General features: G+C 37.8%; 2 protein-coding genes across 2 annotated transcripts; both read right to left on the reverse strand.

Annotated features, from left to right (window-relative positions):
• Positions 1-2,439: 2,439 nt before the first annotated feature.
• Positions 2,440-3,181, reverse strand: LOC137027249 (rano class II histocompatibility antigen, A beta chain-like). Its single transcript, XM_067395211.1, has 3 exons — positions 2,962-3,181; positions 2,767-2,880; positions 2,440-2,671 (listed from the first exon to the last, which is right to left on the reverse strand). Exons 1-3 carry the CDS (start codon positions 3,179-3,181, stop codon positions 2,649-2,651), a joined length of 357 nt encoding a protein of 118 aa, XP_067251312.1. The 3' UTR covers positions 2,440-2,648.
• Positions 3,182-3,604: 423 nt separating this feature from the next.
• Positions 3,605-4,680, reverse strand: LOC137027250 (H-2 class II histocompatibility antigen, A-D alpha chain-like). Its single transcript, XM_067395212.1, has 3 exons — positions 4,488-4,680; positions 3,814-4,098; positions 3,605-3,708 (listed from the first exon to the last, which is right to left on the reverse strand). Exons 1-3 carry the CDS (start codon positions 4,678-4,680, stop codon positions 3,605-3,607), a joined length of 582 nt encoding a protein of 193 aa, XP_067251313.1.
• Between the last annotated feature and the right edge of the window lie 5,304 nt (positions 4,681-9,984).

The raw sequence follows: 9,984 nt of genomic DNA on the forward strand, positions 1-9,984 counted from the left end.
ATTTTATTATTGATTTTTTATTATTTTATTATATTATTTCTTTTTTGTATTATTTTATTTATTACTAGTCTTCTTCTGGAGGCTGAGCTGAGGTGGAAGCTGGAGGAGCTGAACACGCAGCGCCAGCTGAAGCTTGAGCTCTGATCCTCTGGGAAGGTTTTTTTTTTTTTTTTTCTCCTTCCTTCAATACCCGATGTAATCACACCTCAGTCCAGTAGATGGCGGTAATGCTTAAAGATTGCAAACTGCCAATAAAATTCACTGAAGAAGAAGAAGAGTCATGTCTTTCCCATGGTCTTTTAGTCTGGGTAAACCCAGCCTGATCTGCCGGCGATTTGATTTCGCCCGGCAACTCAGTCTGGAAACCCATACATTCAATTCTGCTGCATCTCTTACATTTTTGCGGGAACCAATCACAGACTGGCTTAGCCACCTTGCTCGCTGTTGGCGGGTATAACACGATAGAGAAGCGACGGCAAGCAGTTTTCAAACTCATACGATCTACCCGTCTCTCCAATATAACAATGCACAATCACAGTGACGCCGATTGTGTTAAGCATTTACCTTATCTGGGAGAAATGTAACGTTAGCAGAGCGTTGATCCGACTGTCACTTCATAGGAAGATTACAAACAGCGATTGATGACACACGACGATTCTCTGCTGTTATTTTGGTGGTTTGCTTCATGGTGTGAGTACAAAACTCTTTTACTTCAATGCCCCTTGATGGTAGACAATATTTTTATTATTTGCTCTAAATGTTTCGTCTCCTGCTTCTTGAATCTCGCGCCGCCTGAGCTGACTGGAATTCTTTTGGTTGTCATGACAATGACGTAGTTTAGGGCGGCTATATTCCGCGTTCATTTACACTGAACCAGAACAGTATCAGAGTCGCCTTTTAACCTCTCGACGATGCTAAATGACTTATTTAGTTTAGCAAACAAATCGCTCGACTGGGTGTAAATACCGATCACTTTCATGTTTTTGGCACAACCTGCAAAAATCGCGCGATGCCATTGCTGCTTCTGCAAACCGCAGATCAATGCTACAAACTAAACCTGCGTCTCAATCCGTTCCCTAGGTCGTGAATCAGTATATCATGAAAGTGAATGTGGCTGATTCCCTGATCAGTGCCCTGACTACTGAACTAGGGAGCTGATTGAGACACACTGGAGTTTTCGCATCGCTCTGCAAAGTACGTCACCCGGATCGTTGATCTGATTGGTTGAAGGACTATCTAATTGCGTGACTAATGCTCGTTGATCACGCCTCTTGTGCAGCAGAAAATCCATACAGACTCTCCAGACCAATGTTCAATTTTAAATTGAGCTTGGTCTGGTGATAGCCAGACTAATGGTCTTTCCTTAAGAAAGGAAAATCAGGGGCTCAAAAACGAATAGAAAAGAAGATTAAAGAGAGAAAGGCAAATGAGGGCAAGCAGTTGCTCGCTCAGGTTTTTGAAAAGAAAGGTGAGCTCCAAATGCATCATTGAGCATTGACATTGTTTTAACATAAATATACTCCAGGTAGAATAACATACATTTATGTTCGTACTCTATTTGAATAATATACCAATACTTTATAATATCACACCCTACATAGCGAGCAAACAATATTTCTGGGTAAATAACGGAGTGAGAAGGAGACGGAGGCGGAGCCTGCGCAGCTTGTCTCTTCTTCTGCTGCAGTTCTCCCGTTCTCCCCAGAGTCAGAAGTTTACATGAAAACACTGTATATTTCTCTCCATTATCAAAATCTAACACCCGCGAAAACACAGATCGTTAGCGCCTATTTTACCGTATTGTTATGCAAATTAGCTCACGCACGCTCTTACATTAAGTACAGGATTGTTCTCAGTTTAATGCACATCTTAATGATTGAAAATGACTTATTTTAAAACGTAATTCAAAGACTGAATGTCTAGTTTGGTGGTTAGTGTACCCTGTGATTCTATAGTCTGCATTTATTTTAAACAGACAAATAATCAGCAATTAACTTGTACTTAGCCTACACTTTAAAAAAGGTATTGTGACAATAAAGGATATTTTAGCAAGTTAGTAGTACTTTTGAAAATAAAACAAAAATATATGAATCATAGTGTGGCTTATTTTGTTTACATTTTAAGTGTTTTTATGATAAAAATGCAATACCCCACCCACTGGTATCACTATGGTATTTGGTACAGGGGCCCAGCAAGATGGTTTGTACCCAGGGCCCAAAATTTGGTGCTACGCCCCTGCTTCTACTGTATGTACCGTATTGTGTACAAAAAGAGACAAACTTAGTGAGAACAATAATGTATTATCTCTATATTTTACACATCATTTACATCATTGTCAACATTGTCACATCATTGTCACTGATCTTACTCAAATATGACATTATATTCATACAATGGTTCCCAGAAAAAATAAGTATCAAATTTTATGTTATATTTATATCATTGTTGTTTTCCTTGTTTTAAATTTAAAAAACAAAGCATCAGCTAAAGGATTGTACAAATTAGGATTGTGTATGATAATTGTGGCATAAAGGACAATGCTTCATTCTTAGTCCCCTTGCAGTCAGAATGAGGAACTGAAATATGTATAGGCCTAATTATTAATCATGTGCACAAGTTATCAGCATTTATAGAGAAATCTACCATCATCAATGAGGTACTAGGATCCTCCCTGTCAAGAAAAAAAATGTATACTGTATATATGTTACATGCATTGACAGGGATTATGTAAATAGACTAACGTCATTCTGAAATATTCTCACTAACCTGTTGATTTCTTCTTGTAATAAATGATTCCAGCAGCTGCTATGATTATTCCCAGCACCAGACCAGAAGCTCCAATAGCGATTTTATTCCTCTCAGACTCAGGAAGAGATGGATCTGTAGGGTAAACTGGTGTGTCAAACTATGCTGTCCACAAAAGTAGTACTAAAATGAGAGTAGGTGAGTATCTCCTCTTACCCCAGTCATAAATCATGGGTTTATTGAAGCTGGCATGCTCCACCATACAGGATATCTTCTCCCCAGATTTGGGGGTGTACTCCAGCTCAGAGTGAATCTGGTAGCACCAGTCTCCATCAGCCAGCTCCATTGTTGAGGTCACTTCAGAGGTCATCAGTTTACCATCTCTCAGCCAAGACACTTTGATGTGTGGAGGATAAAATTCATATGCGCTGCACATCAACACAGCTGGATGTTTGCCACCAGCCTGCGTCACTGAACTGAGCTTAACCTTCGGTTTCACTGAATCAAGAAGAGCAACAACCTAAATACACAGGTTGTGCAGTATAAAAATCATTATGTCTATAAGTCCCCATAAAACATGGAAACCCAAAGTGTGTGTGTGTGTGTGTGTGTGTGTGTGTGTGTGTGTGTGTGTGTGTGTGTGTGTGTGTGTGCGCGCATGCGTTTTTGTTGTGATTTATGAGTACACAAATATAATGACACAGGTATTACACTGGTATTACCAGATGTTTTAATTTATATATTTATACCTTTAACATCAAATATGACATCACGAGAATGACACACATTACTAGTTGTCTAATTGGCCAGTTCCAATAAGAGATATTGTTAGCTTCCAGGTCAGTTGCAGTTGTTTCCTTTAATGAGGAAGAAAGTTCCAACTGCGACTCCCAAACAGTCCAAGAGTTAGACCCACTCCACAGAACACTGCTGGACCAACACTTGGGAGGGCGACATCAACATCTGGAAAAAACATGAATAGGATATTGGAAGCATGAAAATATGATTTAAAAGAGAGAGAGAGAAAGAGAGAGAGAGAGATTTATTCAATTTGAAAATCCCACTCACCCCATGTTTTGGTCTGAGGTTGACCCTGGAGGGCTATGTGGTTCACCGTGCAGCTGTAAATGTCTCCTTCAATAGGTGTAAACCTAACAGTAGAGAAGGCGTTGAAGGTACCATCTGCCTTTGGGCGGTACTGGCTTAAACTCATGCCCTCTGTCACATTAACATTATTCTTAGTCCATGAGATGCTGAGAGATGGAGGATAGAAGCCAGTCACATGACAGACAAGGGTGTTCTGAACACCCAGCTGCACATCATCCTTTGGATAGATGGATGTTTGGGGTGCATCTAGAAACAAAACTAACTATTTTTTAATTAATTCAAACAAATATAGATATCATCGTCATACACTTTTGAGGCAACACTTGATGACACTGGATGCATACAACTCATTTCTTTTCTGTTCTCACATAGATTAAAAGTTCACATCATGTAACACTTCATAACGTAACTCATGAATTTGGTTTTGAATAAAATAGGTAGTAGCAATAAGTAACATCATGATTAAGCATTCATAACGTGAGTTGTTATAACTGCCTAACTTTCATGCACTTGTAGATGGGATATTAATTATTAATGATCCCCTTTATAAATAGTTACCATATCCTTGTATGTATATATGCACTATTGATGTTGATTCAAAAAATCTAATTTAAATGCATGTTTTCATGCCTTACCCATTTCTGGTGGTGGGCTCTTGAAAATGTTAGTCAAAGTGGCTACATCACTTTTGCATCCTTTCATTTCAATAACACTGGTTTCATAATAACCAGGAAATACTATAGGATTTCCAAAATCAGGTAATGTTACTACTCCTCTCTTCTGATTATAGTCGGCATGCCACATTTCCTCTCCATCAATTCCATGCATATCCTCTCCATCTGTCTCAGAGCATCCATGAATTCCAAAATATTCATGTAATACTGAAATAGATTGAGCATAATAAAGTCAATTTAGTTATATACATGAAATAGCTATGACTCTGAGTCAATTAATTCGCTTCTACTACGGTTACCACACCTCAAAACGTTTTATTTCACGGCGTTTGTCGGGTTTTTGTCTTTAAAACAATCTTTTGTGTAGGAATCATTTTTACGCATCTCATCCCAATCCTCCTAATTCCAAAACCCTACTTTGCTTGTGTGTGAGGGTTCACATTTGCTTTATTTTTGGATCTTTGCGAAAAGTATGAATTTGATTCAAAATCAAATTTTTTAAAGGGCATTAACATATATGTTGATATTTATAATAAACTAAAGGTGTTTTTTTATAGTATGTTATTAATTTAGTTCTACAGAGCTCATTTATTGCTCTTGTTCTTTTCAGTTTGGTTTTTTGTTTTATTTTTGGGAAGTCTGTCCTGGTGCGTGAGCTAGTAATTTCTGAGACTTGGGCTTTGATGAAATATATATATATTATCTTGCATTATTTGCTTTGACTGCAACTGTGTAGTATATTCTACTCTCAAATCTGACAGAAACTTTGACTAGAACTTCTGATAACACAAGAATAACTTCTACTTCTAAAATAGAACCTCTGATAACACACTGCATACTTATTGTAATCATTACTGATTTTTTAAGTGTTCATTATATTTTGTGATGTTGGAGCATTTCTTAACACCTCTAAGGGTGATTTAAAACATGTATCAAATGTTCTCAAGAAATAGTCTTTTGTACCAAGAGTTTTGAAAATTACATGTTACATAATTGTGGAAAATAGTACCAAAGTCATAAAAAAAAAAAATGGCAGCAATTTATTTTTCAGTCCTTTTCCCCATGCGCATACTATGTACTTATTAATTACAATAACTGGGTAATAACTAGGTAATAACCCTGAACCTACACCTAAACCTAACCTTAACCCATGTAGTTACCTTATATTACTACTTTCTTGGGTAAGTACACAGTAATAGGGTTAGGTACGGTGGCCGAGAGAGCTCAAATAGTCTATTTGTAAGTGTTGTGGACTTTTGCAGCGCGTTTGTCTATTTGTAAGTGTTGTGGGCTTTTGCAGCGCATGTGTTGTCAAACTGATGAATATGTTTTCTTTATTTGCTGGTGTTTTTTCTATTTGCATGTGTTTTCTTCATTTGCAGCGCGTTGAGCTCTCTCGGCCACCGTAGAAAAAGCTGTTGTGCAATAGACTGTACTATCAGATTCAACAAGAATTCGGAGCTATCGTTTTACAGACTGCCAAAAAACACAGAAAGGAGAAGTAAATGGATCGCTGCACTTCGCAGGAAAAACTGGAATCCATGCACCGAAATGTGGATTTGCAGTAGCCACTTTGTCTCAGGTATGTTGAATGTGTGTATAAAAATATCCTATGATATCCTGCTTAAGTGAATACTCCTGTGTAATTACAAAGTTTGGTCAGTCAGCCTTCATTAAAAAGACCATTACGATGAGTCTTATATGTTTTACAAAAGCGAGATGATTAGATAGTGTTAGTTAAGCAAGACAACATGTTTTTTTTACAAGCAGTACTACACAAGGCTATATATATATATATATATATATATATATATATATACATATATAATATATCCTCTCCCACCTTCCTCTTCTCTCCCTCCCTCCTCTCCCACCTTCCTCTCCCTCCTCTCTTCTCCTCTCCCTCCTCCTCCTCCTTATTCTGAGCTGTATTAAAATTATAAATATTATTAAATTTGATTGTAGTTTAAATGATTAAAAATATTGCTGACAAATGGGTTAAACCTAGGATGGTGACAAAGTTTAAAAATGTAAAAATACAAGTAATTAGTATTTGGGTTAAAAGTAATTAGTCTTTTAATGTCATAAAATGATTCTTCTAAATATGTTTGACAGGATGACATTGAATAACAGATTAGTGTGTGTCTTCTGTAAATCATGGTAAAAATGTATATTTATTTTTTTTGCTTAGGAAAATAATTATTAATCAGGACACATTCTAATGTACTGAAAAACAAACATTACAGTTTTTCTCAATTGCTAAAACACTAAACCCTGTTGTCTGAACCAAATGCTCAGTTGCCTGAACCCACTGATTGAATCAATCACTCTTTTGGCAAAACCATAAGCACTTTTCACCTGTTTAGACACAACTTGCCAACACATTTTCATTGTGATGCATCAGTGCTGCATAATGGTGAGCACAGGTGACAAAAGTCAAACACAATTAAAGCACAGATGTCACCACTTGAACACAACAACTCAAAATTCATCACACTTGTGGCTAATGATGTGAGGGAACATATAAAGTAAGCCAGTTCAAAGAGCACTGATTTGTGAGGCCCTACAATGGATAGAAATCTGAGAGGAAGAGTTCGTGTAAGAGGAGGTCGAGGTGGTCAGCGAAGACCAAGAACAGTAATATCTGATGAAATCAGAGCTACTGTGATTGACCATGTTCTTGTCCATGGTGTGAGCATGAGGGAGGCAGGACAAAGGGTACAACCAAACATCAGTAGATTCACTGTGTCCACCATAATCCGAAGATTTAGAGAAGAGAACAGGTAATTACCTTTTTTTGACATTATAGTACAGTATGTAAATGTTGACAGTAATTACTGTATGACATACTATATACTGTACCACAGTATACTGTAAGTAAATATATGTTTCAGTACATCACTGTACCAATATACTGTAGTATTGTAATGGAGGGTTGGTCTAACTGTTTGTAGGCCTAGTATTCCATGTATATATTTTGTAACTCCATGTTCTCTTTTTGTAGAATTGAAAGACTGCCACATGGGGGTGGGAGGACAGGTATTTTCTCCCCACACCAAGAGACCCTAATTGTTGATATGGTCCGTGAGAACAATGCCATTAAACTGAGTGAAATTCAGCAGAAGATCATTGAGGACCATGTAAATTTTGAGGGTATCAACAGTGTCAGCCTCTCTACTGTTGATCGTGTCCTCAAGCGCAACAGACTGCGCATGAAACAGCTATACAGAGTGCCCTTTGATCACAACTCAGACAGAGTCAAAGAGCAAAGATTCCAGTATGTACAGGTTGGCATATATCCAGACACATTCAATGTTGATTACTCTAAGTAGTGATTTACTGTAGTGGCCTAAATCACTTTCTGTATCACTTACAAAACTATATCTATTTCTACAGAGGGTTTTTCAGCTGAATGCAATGGAAAGACCCCATGAATACATCTACATGGATGAAGCTGGGTTTAATCTCACCAAAAGAAGAAGGAGAGGCCGTAATGTGATTGGCCATCGGGCCATTGTTGGTGTTTCTGGGCAGCGTGTTGGCAATCTCACATTATGTGCTGCCATCATGCCAACCTGGGGCCCTACAACACTCACCAGCTCCTCATTTTCCTCAATCACATGCGAGATGCTCTGTTAGGGCAGCAGAATGAGCATCCCATCTATGTTGTTGTTTGGGACAATGTGAGTTTTCACAGAGCCTTCCAGGTTAGAGAGTGGTTCAATATGAACCAAGGTTTTATCAATCTTTGCCTTCCACCGTACTCCCCTTTCCTAAACCCCATTGAGGAATTCTTCTCCTCATGGCGGTGGAAGGTATATGGACGCCAACCTTACACCAGGGTAAATCTCCTGCAAGCCATGGGACTTGCCTGTGGTGACATAGGTGTGGAGGCATGCCAAGCCTGGATACGGCATGTGTAGGGAAAACACCCTAGAAAGTAAAATTAGCTCAAATGAAAAATTAGGGAATTATAAAGAGTTGTTTAGATTACGACCGAGCAACTGAGTCGTCCAGCGTTCATTTGCTCGAGCCGTAATAAGCTCTGGTAACGGATATAAATATCCAACAATAGTGAAAACACTGATTAGAGCACGGTAACTTGAAATCGACAGTTTAAGACATTAAATCATAAAGCACATAATACAAGACACTTTCCTTTTAAAATCTACAAGAGATTTTATTTATTCTAACACAAACTAATCTAACACAAACACACACACAGGTACTTGTTCTCTGGAGGTACTTGCTTGCGTTGACTTAAAGGTGAATTTCCCTCGTCGTGCAGAGAAGGGTTTCCCAAGTCGATGATTTGTCCAGGGTCAGGTCCGTGTGGAACAATGAAAGGAAGTCTCTTTGTCGCTGGAGTTGAAGCGGCAAAAGTCATTGGTTGAACTTTGTGGCGAAACTTAGGACACAAGACTTTCAGCGGTAAAGAAAAATTAAGTAAAAGAAAAGAAAAGAAAAGTGAGTGAAGGTTGGATGGCTTGAATGAGTGGCTTGTCTGTTCTTCTTGTTACTCCATTGTTCTTGGTACTTGTCTTAAATTCTTTGAACAGAACTAACCAACTAGTTCACTATCTTGCAATATGACAATTTAAACTTAGTTGTTTGTCACACCTCTGAGGAGTTTTGGCCAATCAGATATTGTCCTGTTTCAAAAGGGCTTTTCTCTGCCCCCAATAAAACATAGGTGTTACATCCTGTTTCTGCTTCAGCAGAGAGTGCCATTTTAACATAATTTCTATTACAGTTTTTCTCAATTGTTTATACACAAATATTGGTACTTGAGACACAATGACCACAACATGTAACTCATGCACCAACCCCCTGAACCAATTCTGCTAAACTATAAGCACAACTCCTGCTTTACACTCACATTGCAGTTGTAAAACACACTTTTTTCAAAACACTACACACAATTCTCTGCATTTGGCACAATTTTCGGGCAGAAAAATCTCTTGTTTTCACAACGAACACACTGCCATTCAAATATGCACACTGACTCATCACATGGGCAAACACCTGTCACACAAACAGACTTTAGCATAAAAGGGCAACAGGTGAGCTCTTCTGTTTTGGAGCAATCGATGCCAACAATGGAAACAGAGGCAGAGCAGCATAGTTTTTTTTTACTGTAACTGTATACAGTAAATTCTTCTGTTGTTTTGTATGTATACCACTGTATGTGCAACTTTGCATTGGTTGGGATGTGCACTGTACATTGTTTTTGTTGGAAAAATAAAATATATTTGTTACCGTGTATTTGTGTGTTCTGACTGTAAAAACTACTATTTTATATATATATATATATATATATATATATATATATATATATATATATATATATATACTACAAATATTTTACAACACACTTATGTATGTACTGTCTGTAGTAAGTGTAACACTGAATCAAATAAAGACCAAAGTCATTATGATGAACGGAGAAGTGTTTTCC

The sequence above is a fragment of the Chanodichthys erythropterus genome, chromosome 9 (genome assembly GCF_024489055.1).
Source record: "Chanodichthys erythropterus isolate Z2021 chromosome 9, ASM2448905v1, whole genome shotgun sequence".
Taxonomy (NCBI): Eukaryota; Metazoa; Chordata; class Actinopteri; order Cypriniformes; family Xenocyprididae; genus Chanodichthys; species Chanodichthys erythropterus.